The 16,729-nt window shown below is 49.2% G+C and overlaps 1 protein-coding gene across 1 annotated transcript in view; it reads left to right on the forward strand.

The window, feature by feature from the left end:
* The first annotated feature begins 307 nt into the window (after window positions 1–307).
* PDIA5 (protein disulfide isomerase family A member 5) overlaps window positions 308–16,729 on the forward strand; it is a 93,137-nt gene continuing 76,715 nt past the window's right edge. The window contains exon 1 of the mRNA XM_024756500.1: window positions 308–467. Coding sequence (XP_024612268.1) covers window positions 420–467 — 48 coding nt within the window. The 5' untranslated portion in view covers window positions 308–419. The remainder of the gene's footprint in view (window positions 468–16,729) is intronic.

Genomic DNA, 16,729 nt, shown 5'->3' on the forward strand with positions numbered 1-16,729 from the left:
GTCATATTAAGTTCTCTGGGCCGCCACCTCATCCTCAAAGTGTGGAAAATAAAACTTACCTGAGCTGAAGGAGATCTTGTTTCTAAAGTTCTAGGCACAGAGCAAGCCCCCCAAATTAACTGCTTTCCCTTACTCTTTGACCCTGACCATGCCGCACTCCACTCAGACTTCTACCTGGCCTGGGGGCCAAGTTCACACCCGCGGACCCCTGCTCAGCCATGCTGCAAACTACAACTCCCAGCACGCACTTCTCCCCGGCAGGCTCTGCCAGCGCGGTGCGCATGCTTTGGCAGACGTGGCACCGGGAACTCGGAGGCGGGGAGCGGCTGGGAAGTGGCGGCGGTGGCTGCCCCCGGCGGAGCTGCGGTCGCGGGAGCCCGAGTGGGGACCAGAACCGGCCGTGGGCAGCTGCGGCGGGGATGGCGCGGGTCGTGCCGGCGTGGTTGCTGCTGCTGCTGGCGGTCTGGGTGAGGCTGTGGCGCTGGGGTCCGGGCCGGGACGGCACGTGCGCCCGGCGAGGGTCCGAGGTCCCTGCTCCCGGCCCTCCCGGGACGTGCGGGGAGATAGTTGCCTCCGGGCGCCTGGTTGGGGGCGTGCGTGCCGAGCAGGCGGGGACCCGGTGGCTGCGGGGGAGGCAGCGGGGCGGTCGCCGTGCACTCGCAGCGGGGTGCTCCGGGGCTCAAAGGTCGAAAGGAGCCCGGGGTGGGGGACCCCGGGGGCGCTGGGCGATACCTCGCGGGGGTGGGGGGTTTGCGCCGCGGACACAACTTTGCAGGGGCGCAGGTCAGGGGCGGCCGCGGGCTAGGGCCGGACGCCGGCGGCTTGCGGCGGTGCTGTATCCCAGACTCCGGGCCCTGCACCTGTGTGAGTACGGGGTAAGAAGGGGGTGGGTGCTTGCCACCAGCACTGCCGGAAACCTTGTTCTGGAGCCAGCCACCTAGTTCTTGGTTTCGGCTCTGAGCAGCCGCGAACCTCCAGTCACCACGTGGATCTCCGCCAGCCGGCCAGGCTTGGCGGGGCCGGGTGGGGTCACCGCGGGGGAGTTAAGCTCCTTCACCCAACTGAGGCTGGCTGGAACCTCAGCCACTTTCTGGCTTGTGACGCGGCCTATCGTTTAATGTACCTGACTTAATCTTCTCATCCATGAAATGGGGACGCTTTAAATACCACTCTAACAAGGTTGCCAGGAGGGTCGGATGAGAAATCAGAGGACGTAGCTCTAAACTGCAAAACCGTACAGGAGTGGAGAAGGGGTGGGCCAGGGTGATGGGAGTGCAGGCTCTCCGGAGGAGTTTGCTACCCTTGTGGGGTGGCGGAGGAATGCCGCAGGGCATCCCTGAGAGAGGTTGGAATGGGTGTGTCCACAGCACCCAGGGCCCCAGGTTTGGCCTTGGTGTTGCTGTGGGTGTGTGATAGGATAATACGGCCTCCCTCCACACCTCTAGTATAACTTCTGGTCTGCCTTATTTTAGGACAATCTTGGCTCCTTTTTTACCTGAAGTTTCTGAAGGGAACCTCCTGCTGCTGGCACTGTCTCCAACCCAGATTTTACAGGTTTTTTCTTTTGGGTGTGGCGAGGATGCTGGATGAAACGTGAGGAGAAAAAAATGGAGTGTGGCTTGAGTTGCTTTAAATACTTCCATCTCTCAATACCCTGACCTTCTGGGTTCGCCAGTGAGGAGTGGCCCTGTATTTTCTAGTTGTATGAAAATGGGTGGGAAAGGAAGGTCCTTGCCCCTCTAGATCTGACCATTCTCTTGGAGAGAAACGAGGCTGGAGTGGGGCAGTGTCACTTCCCCGAATCTAGGTGTGTTTGATCTGTTTGTATTCTGTTCCTGCTGCCCGTTGGTCTGGGCTGGTTTCTAGGCCAGGCAGGACTGCTGGACTGTGCAGAGGGGGCCATCTCCAGTGCCACCCGCTATCACGTCTTTGCACTTGGGCTGTTTTAGGAGGTCCTACTTTCCTCTCTTCTTCCCCTTTCCTCTCCCTCCTGTGAAAATAAAAGGCTTGAGACTCAGACCAGAAAGAAGTTTCATTCAGCAAACATTTATTTATCAACTCCATTGTTTGGCTGGTACTGGGTTGGATTTTGGGCAGGGAGCAAAACACATATTGTTCCTGCCCTCTGGTGTTGCCCTGCGTTGGGCAGGGGAGTCAGTCCTGTGAGCAGATAAAGACAGAACAGTGAGTGCTGATACTTGAAGTTCTGGGAGCACCCCTGAAGGGGAGCCATACATTAATTTAGAGGGAGGTCACCCATGACTTTCCTAAGGGGTGGGTTGAGCCCTCAGGAGGGGCTGTGGGAGTCCTCTAGGCAATTGAGGTCTGCTGATGCCCTCCACCTGGAGGTGTGGAGAGTGGGTAGGTTTGCTGAGAGCCCTAGAACCTGGGAGGCCTCAACAAGGAATTGACATCTTCTCCTTTCCCCAAGCCCAAGATTGACTTAGCAGGTGTGAGCCTGAGGTGTAGGGTCAGTGATGAGTGGCGGGTGGACACCAGGGTGGGCCTTTGTAAATATAAACTCTACGTCCATCTGATAAGGGTTCCGAAGCTCCTGGGAGTGGATTGGGTTTCTTTGTCCACTCAGTATTTACTGGGGGCAGATACGCGCAGAGCACTGGGCTGTGACCCAAGAGATACAGAGAAGTGTAAAGGGGTCTACAGAGATTCATGGGCAGGGGTGTACACCCACCACGTTTTTTACAACAGCAAAAATATGGAAGTGGCTTAAATGCTTAACAACGGCAGCATGTTTAAATGATTTCTGGCCCTATCCATACCACGGAAAGTAATGTTTATAAAGAATATTGGTATTTACTACAATGCTGGGTTTATTATCAAAATATGTTATGATGCTATGAAGAATATCTAAGGACATGGAGGAGTATTTGAGTGTGATAACTAGGGGAAAAGCAGGATACAAAACTGAATCCCAGGGTGGCTGAAGATAGCTACAAAAGTGTTTGAGGGATTAGCAGTGCATCAAAATGTTTATAGTGATTGTTCTGGAAGGTGGAGTTGTGGGTGACTTTTGCCTACTTCTTTGCTTATGCTTTTTTGGTACTTACCAAGTTTTCTATATGAATGTGCATTAGTTTTTGATCAGAAAAAGTTAGTAAAGGAACTTTTTAAAAAGTTTCTTTGGGGACTCGCAGCCTTCCACACTCTGGGGTGGAAACAGCGCTAGTCAACACTTGGGACAGGTTAGTTCCAGGCTGGGTGTCTCTGCCCTGGGCCTGCAGCTGGGGAGGCCAGGCTGTCCTGTCCCTACCCCTGCAGCCGACTGCCCCTTCCTGCTGTCCCACTCAGCTCCTTCCTGCAGCTGACCCTTCCCCAGGGCCATCCATGCTGATTGTTGTATAGTCTCCATCCAGAGCTCGCTCAGAGTGGAGTAATGTCAGAGCTGGAGAGGACTCAGCCTCACCCAGCTCAAGGGTTCCATCGTCAGGCTGAGGCCTGGAGCTGGGCTGTGATGAAGTTTGCACTGGTTCACGGACAAATTGGAAAAATAACAATGGTGAATGGCTTTTTTTTTTTTCGTGATTCCAAATATTTCCGGTTTAAAAACTTCATTTCTCTGACACGGTGTCCATATTGAGGGAGTGCATGTGGGGGGTGGGGTGGGGTGGAGGAGTGGTTTATAATGTCCTTTTGAAAAAAATGAAAGCAGTGATAGTATATTGTGATTTTTTTTAAAAGCCTTTAATTGATAAAATTTATTTTAAAATATATATGTAATACACATTATATATTTTTAAACTTATACTTTAAATACATGTTTAAAAATATATCCTGCCAATCTGTGAGCTTCAGAGGTCTGAGAACTACTGACCTAACTCAGCTCCCTGATTTTAAAAGAGAAAAGTGAGGTTTTGAGAGGGAAGGGACTCACCCACTTGAGGCCGCCTAGTTTGTAAAGACAGAGTGGGGATGGGAGCCAGGCCCCTGAATTACACATCAGCGTTCTTCCCCCTCCATCTCTGTCGTGCCAGCTCCCACCTGCTTCCCTCCTCCCAAGCCACTGCTCAGGCCTCTGCCCCAGAGGGTGGCGTGAAGCTCAGAACTTGATGGCACAGTGGGTAGGGGTGCAGGAAGCAGCAGATGTTTGCCCTGTTCTCTCCTGCAGAGCTTTTAATGTACACGTATTTAGGCTCTACACCTCTATATATTTAATAGGCTTTTGTGGGCTGGCATGAGAGCCTAATTGCCATTGATAATGCTGCTTGGAACCTGAAGTGCACTTTTCCCACAGAAGTAAACACATTACAGAGGAAGTTTTAAAACAGAACTGGCACATGAGTTGGAATGACTGAGTGCCGTAGGAGTGGCAAACACAGTGCTGTGGATTCGGACCAGGGTCATTCTCTGGGGCACCAAGGGGCCAGAGAAGGGCCGCAGCTCATGCCTCACAAGGAAGGCAGACTCTGAGCTCTGTGACAGCGGGGATCCTCCCTGTCCCAGCACCTCGCCCAGACCTGGCGTGCAGTTACCCCCAGTCTGTGTTTGGTTGAAGGAATTAGTGTTGCAGGCAGGGAAGGCAAGACAGAAACGTGGGCAATGAGGAGTGATGGGCTGGGCTGGATGGAAGGGAGGATTTGAGTGTGGGGTTGGGGAAACGAGGCTGGAAAAGTGAATTGGAAAGAATCTTAAATGCCTGACAAAGCTTTTGGGACTTGATTCTTTAGGCAATGGAGAGATATGATGAAAACGGCCCTTTTAATAACAAGAGCAGTTACGCCACAGTGGAGGGTTGGGTTGGAGCGGGAGAGACTGGATTAATTTTCCCAAAACAACACTTTCTTCCTCTTACTTTCTTCTCTGTTATCTACAAGATGTAGTCCAGTGCGATGGTATAGAAAGAACATGGGCTTTTAGCCAGCTAGACACTCAGGAGCTATGTGACCTTGGGCCCTGACTGTTTTCTTGTTGTCAGTGGTGGTAATGATATCCATCTTGCAAAGCTGAAAGGATCAGAAATAATACAGGAAGCACCCAGCACACTGTGTGGCACGTGGACGTGCCCAATAAATAGGAGCCACAGCAGTCACCTCAGATCGTTGGAGAAGGGGCGCCCGGAAGCCAGTGAAGGGCCAGAGCGGGTGTGAGCGGAGGCTGCGAGACACGGCTGGGGGGCCCGTGCAGCCAGGACTCTCCCCGTCACAGTCCCATGGAGCTGAGCTCCTGATGGCTCCTTGCCCCTCTGCACTGGGCCGCTGCAGAGCCTCTGGATGGGTGTGTGTGTGTGTGTGTGTGTGTGTGTGTGTGTGTGTGTGCGCGCGCGCACAGGCACACGTGCATGCGGACAGAGGAACTGAGGATTCAAGTGCTCTGTGTTTCCCCTTTCTTCTGAAAGTGGATCCTCTCTTGAGAATGGAGATACCAACCACACCGCCTCCCTGGAAGGTATGCCCCAGCTTTGTGGTTTTGTTCTGTGGGGCTCTTGTGTCTCCCTTGGTGATTGTGGTAGGTTTTGGAGGCTAAATGACAGTGGACCAGAGAGTGCGCATGGGGTGTAGGAGAGCCTAAGTTCTCCTACGTTGCGGGACTTCCATGGTTTACTTGCCCCCCACTTCCTTTTCCCCCTAGGGAAACCTGGTGTCCTAGGTTTCAGTGGGAGAGGGAAGGAGCTCTGTTCCTCCTGCCTGGCCCATCCTGTGGCCCTGACCCAGGCCTCTGGCTACCCATTTGACCTGGCAACGAGAATTAGAAGACCCCTGGTACATTTGTAGAGGGCTTTAGAGTTTGCAAAGCATTTCCACATATTTCACACCTGTGTAGTTTTGAGTCCCACATGAGCTGGGTGAGGTAAGCTGGTTGAGTACTGTTACCCCAAAAGAGGGATGAGTAGGCTGACAGAGCAGGAAGAGAGAGACCATTGATGGTCATGGCCTGGAAGGGGAGGACATAGGCAGATGAGTGGGTCGCCTGAATGTTTGAGCAGCCTCCTTGGCAGGTGCTATTTTCTGAAATCGCAGCACCAGCCATTTACCTGGGGAGTCCGTGAACCTTGCCCTTTAGCTCCCTGATGGCCTGAGTAGGGGCCATAGCCAGGCCCTCACTGACCATCCTTCCTGCCCTTCTCATTACCCTCCTGCATGGCTCTAGATAGCTGTCCCCTCTGACCACCTACGTCCAACAGGGCCTCTTTCCACACACCAGTTTATGACCACTTCTAAATGATTAGCTTTGCAGTCATGCAGTGCTGGGGAGTCGGGGTTAAACACTCAGGAGTATGGGATTAGAATAGCCTTTTTGCGTCTTTTTATCCCCCAAGGTCATACTGAGCCCCCAGGTGGATGTGTGCTCTGTTCCCAGATGGCCTGATGGTGAGCTTGTGCCCCGCTTCAGAGTTCCCCACTCCTCACAGCTGGCTGGGGCAGGGGTAGAGAATCCATCGCCCCAAAGAATCCCACCATTTGTCTAACCCCTTGGCTCGAGCAGATGTCTTTAATTTGTGAGCAGATCCTTTAATCCTTCGCGTGGAAAGTATTAATGGAGATCTAGGTCGAGGGCCTTACATTGGGGCTTAAAACATTAGGGTGATCTAGCTTCTGAGCCAAGATGTGGGCTTGGCTGGAAAGCTCTGTTATAGGGCCAAGTAGGGCAGGCTCCCGAGGAACAAGCAGGTTTGTTGTCATCAAGGGGTCTGACCCGCTGGGTCCTGGGCAGAGTGTTGTACATGCTCCTCATTTCAAAGAAGCATGGACCACTGTCTGCATGTTGCACGTGTCACAGATGTTCATTTATTCCACAGATCTTTCTTTTTTGTTGGTGTTTTGTTTGTTTTTAATTAATTAATTAATTTATTTATTTTTGGCTGCGTTGGGTCCTCGTTGCTGCGTGCAGGCTTTCTCTAGGTGCGGCGAGTGGGGGCTACTCTTCCTTGCGGTGCGCAGGCTTCTCATTGCGTTGACTTCTCTTATCGCGGAGCATGGGTTCTAGACACGCTGGCTTCAGTAGTTGTGGCACGTGGGCTCAGTAGTTGTGGCTCACGGGCTCAACAGCACAGGCTCAGTAGCTGTGGTGCACGGGCTTAGTTGCTCCACTGCATGTGGGATCTTCCCGGACCAGGGCTCCAACCCGTGTCCCCTGCATTGGCAGGCGGATTCTTAACCACTGTGCCAACAGGGAAGCCCCCTTTTTTTTGTTTTTAACAGATACTTCTTGAGAGTATTTTATGAGCCAGACATACTATACCAAAGCATTTGGGACAAAATATAACTAAGATGGACACCATCCCTTCCTCCCATTGCCTAGTGAGAGAGCCACTAATTTATTATTTAATTCAGGTAGTAAGTGCTGGAAGGAGGAAGATAAGGTGGTAAGAGAATGTGTAACAGGGGTCCCTATCCTACTGCAGGGAGTCAGGAAAGGCCTCTCTGAAGACTTATGGACCCTTTCTTAGAAAAATGTTTTTAAATGTATAAAACAGAATGCATAGGATTACGAAAGAAACCAGTGATATTGAAATATAGTTATTAAAATATAATAAATTGTGACAAAATAGTATGTATTTTTTAAATGCGTCATATAAGAAGATCTAGCGGCAAGTTTGATAATTTCTGTAATTTTAAGTAGTGATAAGCATAGACAGTGTTTCAGGATATCTGCAGCAAACCTCTTGTGATGAGAAAATGTGACTTCTGTTGATGGTAAAGTCACAGACACTGCAAGTGCTACTGTAATTAGTTACCTACATTTATAATAAAGGGAAGGCTAAATTTCAGTGAAATTAGTGAAAATAGAGATGTGATATTTCCCCATCCAAATTCATAGACCCCAGCGTAAGGAAAATTATCGCCAAACTTGGAAATAAAAGATGATCTAGTGACTTTCTAATGTCACACTGGAGCATTGTCTAGGAAGCCCACCTCAGCGGCATCCAGTACTTTAGGGAATGTCACTTTGTTTATTATTCCTGAGGACCCATACTCTGTAAAGTTAGAAAGGATGCAAATGATTTCTGTTTGGTAGAGAAGAGAGATCCTTCAGGACATTAACCGGCTTGGTATCTCATTTAGCAATCATATCATACCTGTTTTTCATCCACCACTTGTAAGTTTCTTATAACTACTTCTTTTTTTTGGGGGGGGGCGTGCTGCATGGCTTGCGGGATCTTAGTTCCCCGACTAGGGATTGAACCCAGGCCCCCGGCAGTGGAAGCATGGAGTCTTAACCACTGGGCCGCCAGGGAATTCCCTATAACCTCTTTTTAAAATCTTTTTATTAACCTTTTTCTTCTTATATCCTCTTTTGACCAAGCTTTGTCATTTTAGTGGGTCCCTTATTAATGAGTTAATAACCCTTTGAAATGTGCTCAGTCTTTCTTTGTATGAGAACTGGGTTTTTAACATTTGAGAATTACACTTGACCCCGGTTTAGAGCTGCTGAGTGAGCAGGATGTGAGGGTGTGGCGCTCAGAAAGGAGGTCTGGGCTGAGGATGTTAATTTAGGGGTGCTGCTCAGGTGGGGGACCCCAGGGGAGGGTGTGGGGCAGGAAGAGAAGATGGACTGAGTGAGTGAGCCCTGAAGAACTCCCGCATTTGCAGGATGGTGGAGGTGGATTTACAAAGAAGATAGGAAGGGTGGCTGGAGAGGTAGAAGGGAGACCAAGCGAGTTCTGCCTGGGTTCAAGAGGCTGAGCGAAACGAGAAATGGAGGTGCCCGTTGGGTTATCCATGTGGAGGTCATTGCTGGACCTCCACCAAGAGCCTCTTTGATGGTGGGGGGCTGACAGCTCTGACAATGCTGAGGAGTGGGTAGAAGGCGGGGAGGGAGATGGAACATTCTGGCTGTGAGGAAGAGGGGAGTGGTATGGAGTCCAGGGAGGGGTTTTTAAAAAGATGGAATAATGGCCTTCCAACCTGGCTGTGAATCCAACCGCCTTAGGGAGGTATGCGTAAAAATGGATTCCTGGGCTCTCCAGATCCACGAGGTGATTTTCTTGAAGGGGAAGGCCCAGGGATCTGTATTTCCAAAAAGCTTATACTTATTGCTGTTGTCCAACTACAAACTGGAGACATTTACAAGTTGACATTAATTTTACGTGGTGGACAGTATTTTGCCAGCCAAGGTTGCAGCTTTGGGCCGAGTGGTGTGGCACAACTTCTGCCCATGTTACAAGCCACATACACTAGTGACACTGTGAGGCATCACTTGGCTGAAGCATGTGCCGTTTTTGCGTTTCTCTGCAGGCGTTTAGGGAAGTGTGCACAAGCGGGTAGCAGAGAAGATGGCTCAGGCAGTCATCGAAGCTCTTTCTCGTTGGTTGTGCTCAGTAGCTAGATCGGAAGGGAAAGCAGACTTGCTGGCCTTTCGGGTCTTGTTCTGGGTGGAGCTCTGGGGAGTGGAGAGACCTCGAGGGATACCAGTGGGAAGTGTGCACATTGATGGGCAAAGAGAAGAGCTTCTAATCTGTGCCCAGAAGACCTCTGAGTCCCGGCTCTGCCCTTTTAGACTTCACCCAAGTTGAATTCCTTAAGTTCTTTTTTTTTTTTTTTGCGGTATGCGGGCCTCTCACCATTGTGGCCTCTCCCGTTACGGAGCACAGGCTCCGGACGCGCAGGCTCAGCGGCCATGGCTCACGGGCCCAGCCGCTCCGCGGCATGTGGGATCTTCCCGGACCGGGGCACGAACCCACGTCCCCTGCATTGGCAGGCAGACTCTCAACCACTGTGCCACCAGGGAAGCCCTCCTTAAGTTCTTTGAACCTCAGTTTTCACATCTGTAAAGTGGGGATGGTACTACCTCCCACACAGATTGTTTATAGCAGTTTTTCAAACGTTTTTACTGCAACTCCTGGAAGAACAATTTTGCATTTTACATTATAATCAAGTACATATATGTCTATATGAACATAACAGATGCAGATTTTTCACCCAAAACAGTCTTGCTGCTTATGGTACAGACTGATGTTTCCTTTTCTCTTTAATTTTTAAAAATTAGTTAATTAATTTTTGGCTGTGTTGGGTCTTCGTTGCTGAATGCGGGCTTTCTCTAGTTGCGGCGAAGAGGGGCTACTCTTCGTTGCGGGGCGCAGGCTTCTCGTTGCGGTGGCTTCTCTTGTTGCGGAGCACGGACTCTAGGCACGCGGGCTTCAGTAGTTGTGGCTCGTGGGCTCTAGAGCGCAGGCTCAGTATTTGTGGTGCACGGGCTTAGTTGCTCCGTGGCATGTGGGATCTTCCCAGACCAGGGCTCAAACCCATGTCCCTTGCATTCTTAGCCACTGTGCCACCAGGGAAGCATGGATGTTTCCTTTTTAATGTTATTTTTAAAAATGCTGGTGGTAACCCACCGAGGTGATTTTATGACTTGGCTCTTGGGTTAAGGCCAGAGGGGTAGAAAATGCCGGTTTAGACCCTCAGCTTTAGGGGACTGAATGATATACTGTATGTCAAAGCACAGATGTACCTCATGAGTCATGAGCACTTGAATTGTTATTTTCTTTTCAATTAATGGAGCTTTGAGGCAGGGTTGGGTTTCCGGAGTGGGAATTCACCTGCTCTTCCTTCGTCCCTGCTACCTAATTCTCTGCTCCCTCCACCAGCTCTTCCTTGTTAGCAGGCCTGGCACACCAGGCTGGCAGCAACCCAGAGCCCTCTTGGCTCTAGAAGAGGTTTTCCACAACATTAAAAGCTTTAGGACTTAAGTCCTGGTTAAATGCACTGCAGTTGCAATTTCAGGATAAGAAAACCTGTTTTCATAAGCTCTCAGATCAGTTGTCCTGCCTCTGAACTCTCCCTTGTTGACAGCCACGTTTGTGCTGTGGAAACAGGTGGGAAAACTGTGTAGCCCATGTATAAGGTGTGGCTTTTAAAAGGAAGCAAAATATAAGACGTGCAGCTGGCTGTGCATTTATAGGAGCAAGCAGTGAGATGTGTGTGGCTCTAGGAATCGGTCTTTCCACTTCATCTTGGGTCTGTGTCACAGCTCTCTTACCTACTTGCCAGTGACGTTGAGCAAGTTTCTAACTGTTCTTTGTCTCCGCTTCCTTATCTATAGAATAGGTATAATGAAATTACCTACTTAATTCACTTGCCAAGAGAATGAACTAGATAGTCATATGAGCAGCTTAGCTGGCTCCTGGTCACGCAACAAACACTCTGTACTTGCAGCTCTTATCATTATCATGGCCGCATCCCTAGGCCCTCGATGTAGGGATTAAAGAATCCTCTCTTGGGTTCTGTGCCAGCCAAGCGCTTTCCTACTTCTCTCTCATTCTTAAGCACATTTAGCTCCTCAGCTGTAGCTAGTCAGGGGTCCACATCCCAGGGCCAGGCTTCTGTCTTTCTGTCACTCTCACACACACACAGACACACACAGACACACAGACACACACGCACACACACACACGCCATCCAGGCGGTGCTCGTTTTTATTTCGAAGCCTGCTGGGTGGTGGACATTTATTTGAACATTGGGAAATATCAGTGGCGAAATCTTCAAACTAGGTTTGAGGTTAGGCCTTATTAGCTCCTTGTGAAGGGGGTATTTAGCCGTAGTGCTCGGTGACAGATGCTTAAAATTTGCCCATTTAAGGGGCATAAATTACCTATATTTAAAAATTAGCATTTCTCCCCCGCACCCTCACTCATCAAAGCCATTCTAGGTATGTGTTGCATGCAAAGTTCTTTGCAGATTCTGTATAATAGTTCTTATTAAAAAAACTACACCATGTCAGGTGAGCAGAGGAGAGCAGTCAGCTGGAAGTGAAGAAGGGCAGATAAGCACTGCTCTTACATGGGAAAGTGCCAGTGACACTGGATAGATGGCCGAGGATTTCAGGAAGCCTGTGGAAGAGGTGGGGGCAGTATTTGGTTGTATTCTAGGCATCTCTTTTTTTTCTGTCTTATTTTAGGTGTTTTCCCCCTAACTCTAAGTTTGAAATAGCCTTAGAGAAGAGCTGCAAGAAGAATATAAAAGATTTCCATCTGCCCTTCGGCCAGATTAACGTTTTATCACATTTGTTTTATCATATTCTCCCTCTGCATATATAAAGTTTACAGACATGACTCTCCTTTGCCCCCATAAACACTTCAGTGTTTCCATTCTCTTACATAACCAGAGTACAATGATCAAAGTCAGGAATGTAGTGCTTGGCTCGGGACTTAATCCAGAATCACATGTTGAACTTAATTGTCATATCTCTTTAGTCTCCTTTAATCTGGGCCAGTTTCTCAGTCTTTGTCTTTCGGGACCTTGACATTTTTGTTTGTTTGTTTTTGTTTTTTTGTTTTTTTCCCTGGGTACGCGGGCCTCTCACTGTTGTGGCCTCTCCTGTTGCGGAGCACAGGCTCCTGACGCGCAGGCTCAGCGGCCATGGCTCACGGGCCCAGCCGCTCCGCGGCATGTGGGATCTTCCCGGACTGGGGCACAAACCCGTGTCCCCCTGCATCGGCAGGCGGACTCTCAACCACTGCGCCACCAGGGAAGCCCGGGACCTTGACATTTTTGAAGAATGTCCCTCAATTTGGTTTTGGATGTTTCCCTTCAGTGCATTGTATCAGGAGACATAAGTTGATTTGACCCATTACTGGTGGTGTTATTGTTGGTCCCTTAGTTGAGGAGGTTTCTGCCAGGTTTCGCAACTGTAAAGTTATATTTTCTTGCGTGGGGAAATACTTTGAGATTAATTATTTCCGTGACGGTAATCAAATGATGGTAAATTTTTTTTCTTTAAATATTTCTATTGGACATGCCTATTATGGTAAGTTAGAAAAATACGCACAAGGACGAAGCCTTACTTTGGTGCATTTCTTCTTCCAGTTATTTTCTGAGCATAATTTTGTGTATAGTTGTAATCATACCATGTACATTTTGAATTCTATTTTTAAAAACTTAACATTAAGAAAATATCTTTTCATTGCACAATCTTTGAAAACATCGTGTAAATGCACGTTTTATTCTGTTGAGTGGTTTACTCTAAGTAATCACTCCCCCGCTGTTGAATATTTAGGTCGTTTACAATTTTTGACTCTTATGAGTAGGACCGAGCAAGTCATGTATGTGTCAGAATCTCTGCTAATTTCCTCGGGACACATTCCCAAAAGTGGAGTTACGAAGTCGAGGAGCGTAAATACTTTTAAGATACTTGATTAATTGTGCCAAATAGCTTTCCAAAAGAATTGTACTGGTTTAGGCTTTTGCCAGCACTGTATGACAGTTGGGTGCTGTATTTTAAGAGATTCACTAATGGTGTTTCTCAGTTTTTTTAAGAAAACCATGTTCCAAAAATCAAGATTTGTGTTGAGATTAATTTCCTGTATTTTGAATTATGAAAGCATAGGTATTTATTTCCAAAAGTAAATTATAGTGTAATATGGCACGTTACCCTCTTCAGGCTCTGCCACCGTGCTCCCAGCCTTGGGGTCAGTCACATTGGGAACCAGGAACATGGCGGTGTCTAGGGCAGATCATTCAGGACAGTGAGGGGCTTGGGGGCACGTGAGGAGTCGGGGAATTTCACCGACAGAATCCTAAGAGGGAATGTGTTTGCTGTCTTCAGAGTGTGATAGGCTGGCAGAATGGCTTGGGAGGGGGAGGAATTTGACTTTCTAATGATTGGAGCCATCCAAAATGAAATGGTAGGACACCGATTTCTATGTATTAACATGTTTAGTTTCCACAGCCTTCCGGACTCCTCTGTACTGCGCAGCCTCAGGAGATTTTGAGGCCTTGGCTCTGGAGGGCCACCTGGAGGCTGGAGAATGGCATGTGAGGAATGTTGAGAGGAGTCTTGGGAAACCAACCAGCCCAGCTCAAGCCTGTGAACCACAAGGAATGTCCTGGCCTTCTGGTGACCTGCAGTGGTCCCCTTACTAGTAAAGGGCTGAGGTTGTGGGGAAACTGGAGAGTTACTAGCTAATTTTCCCTTCACTTGTGGGTTGCTGCCACCAGGTGACCAAGATACTGTTAGGAACAGGCATAGTGCAACTCGGGTAATTAGGAGGAACACAGTAAATCAGATCCTTGATAGTCTCGCTGTCTCCTTCCTTGTAACAGTTTATCTAAAGTATAATGCACGATTCAATGATTTGAAATATCTCAAGTGGAGCAGATGTTAGTATTTCTTTCTAGTTAAAGCTTTTGTTTCAGTAGGCACACAAGATCTATTTGCATGTGTGCCAGAAAACCCAGAATGATAGTGCCTTAAAGCGACTGTTTATTTCACTCGCATAGAAGCTGGAAAGGGGTGTTCTAGGGCCAGTATATCCATCTGTGGTATCAGGGTCCCAGGTACCTTCTATCTTGATAACTCCACATTTTTAGCACGTCCTTCTACCTCATTGTCTCAAGGTGGCTGCTTGAGTTCCAGCCATCTTTCCAAATTCTAGCAAGCAGGAAGGGGGAAGAGGCTAAGAAGACTTATACCAGGTGTCTATGAGGGACAGTTCCTAAAAGTTGCCACATAACACTTCTGTTTACATGCCAGGGGCACTTGCTGCAAGGAGGACTGAGAGGTTTGACTTTTAATGTGGGTGGCCACATGCCCAGGGCAACTCAGCAGTTCCTTCATGAGGTGTAATTACCTCACCGTACTTCTCTGGTAGTGGTCATGAAACTAGGTTTGCAGAATATCACAATTGGAAGGGACTTTGGAAATCACTTTCAACCCCTTCGTTTTACAGAGAAAGGAGAGAGGAGACATGGCTTGTCCAAGGTCACATAGTCAGTAAGTATCAAAGCCAGCACAAAACTTGGGTCTCTGACTCTTTCTAACAAACCTCTAGCTCTCAAATACTCAGCCAGCTGGATTCTCTGACCTTGGGTTCAAGTCATCTGTTTTTAACCTTATTCCTGGATCCCTTTACCACTAGCTTCCTAAGAGTCTAGACTTAGATTCTGACATTTCAAAACTATTTTGAGCAAAATGTGGGCTACACTAAATTAAACCAGTTTCTTCACAGCTCCCAACATTAGAAGGGTATCTTTTTTCAGGTGACAGAGCAAAAAAGGTCAAGTCCCACCTCCACCCTTTTTCCGTAATGTTAACCTTCTGTCTTCAACTCTTTTTCCTTTAGCAAGTTGCTTTGACATAATAGAATACCTCTGGCTTCATGATCTGCATTGAATAGTGAATCTATAACGACAGACAGCCTCCCGGGCTATAGAGAATGTGAGGGTGCTGGCATGCGCCCCAGAGATCTGGAGCTTTTTAAAGCTGAGGGTGTAATGTGACAAGGACTGTTCTCCCTGTTATTTTCCAGAATTGTATGACTCTTTATGTCTAGGCTGGTGGTGATGGTGGGTGAGGTTAAGTGAAGAGAGGAGCTTGTGAGTGTGAGTGTGGTGTGTTAGAGGAACAGCGAGGCAGAAGGGAGCCCGGACCCCTGTACACACCTCTGATTAATGGCAGATCTGGGCTGACTGCCCCAGGGTCCCGAGAAGGGTGGTCGACAACAGGGTGCTCTAGGCTTGCGGGAAGCAGAGGGTTAGTGCAAATCCCTGCTGGGACTCTCCTTGCCAGGGGATTCTGGAAGATTTGGGCTTTTCCTGGCTGCTTTGATGGGCCTGGCTGGGGAAGGAGGTGCTCCTGGGAAGGAGGTACTTCTGGGAAGGTGGTCCACTTGGGTCGCTGCGAGTCCAAGGAGCTTGTGGGGTGGAGGGAAGCAAACACCTCTGGCCAGGACCCGAGAGGCCCGAGCTCTAGTCCGAGCTCTGCAACCTGACCTACTGTGTGTGACCTTGGTAAGTAAGCTAACCTCGCTGAGCCTCAGTTTCCTCATCTGTAGGATGAGGCTAGTGCCCGCTCATCAGGTTATTGTGAGGGGCAAATGGGCACAAAACCTGGAAGGACCGTCCTCCATGTGCTGTGTGGCCCGTTGGTTGCTGTGCTGACGGGTGATCCTTTGAGGTTTTGATGCTGCATGTGTGTACGTGCGCATTTCTTCCTGCCTGGATGTGCTGTTTTGCCTGATTGCCGGCTGGGCCCTGGAGAGGAAAAGGTGGTGCCGTTTCTCCTCTTGCCCTTGCTCTGTGATTTGTCTCACTAATGGTACTAATACAGATAATTACCATGATTGTGTACTGTGTGCCAAGCATTATGTTAGGTTCTCTATGTACTTTTCTCCCCCTCCTTTAATCCTCAGCCAACCCTGCAACCGCGCAGATATCAGTATTATCTTCACTTTATAGGCAGGGAAATGACACTCGTAACATCTGAGATCATTTAGCTATAAGTGATAGTGCCTGGCTTTGACCCCAGGTCTGTCTGACTCCAGAAGCAGTGCTCTTTCTGTGGTGTCTAAGGGGTGTGGGGAAACCACAAAGGGAGGAGAGGAGCGTGAGCCTCCAGGCTGGAGGACCATTTGTCTGGTGGGCCCTGAACAGGGCAGACACCTGTTAGGAGAGCACCCAGGTCTGTCTGACTCCAGAAGCAGTGCTCTTTCTGTGGTGTCTAAGGGGTGTGGGGAAACCACAAAGGGAGGAGAGGAGCGTGAGCCTCCAGGCTGGAGGACCATTTGTCTGGTGGGCCCTGAACAGGGCAGACACCTGTTAGGAGAGCACTGCAGGGAGTCTGGAAGGTGAGGGGGAGAAGTCAGTGTCCTCGACCTCATTGCCTGCAGCCGTGGTGGAGGGTGGAGGTGAGGACTTCGTGCCAGGCACCCTGAGTGGGCTCTGCAGAGCGCCTTGCACTCTGATGGGGGAAGGGGCTCAGGGTGGAGGGGGCTGCTTCTCTGATGGAGGGGCCCAGTGTTCTGAGGCGGGTGTAGTACTATGACAGGGGTTGG

Source organism: Neophocaena asiaeorientalis, unplaced genomic scaffold, assembly GCF_003031525.2.
Source record: "Neophocaena asiaeorientalis asiaeorientalis breed wild unplaced genomic scaffold, Neophocaena_asiaeorientalis_V1.1 scaffold22, whole genome shotgun sequence".
Taxonomy (NCBI): Eukaryota; Metazoa; Chordata; class Mammalia; order Artiodactyla; family Phocoenidae; genus Neophocaena; species Neophocaena asiaeorientalis.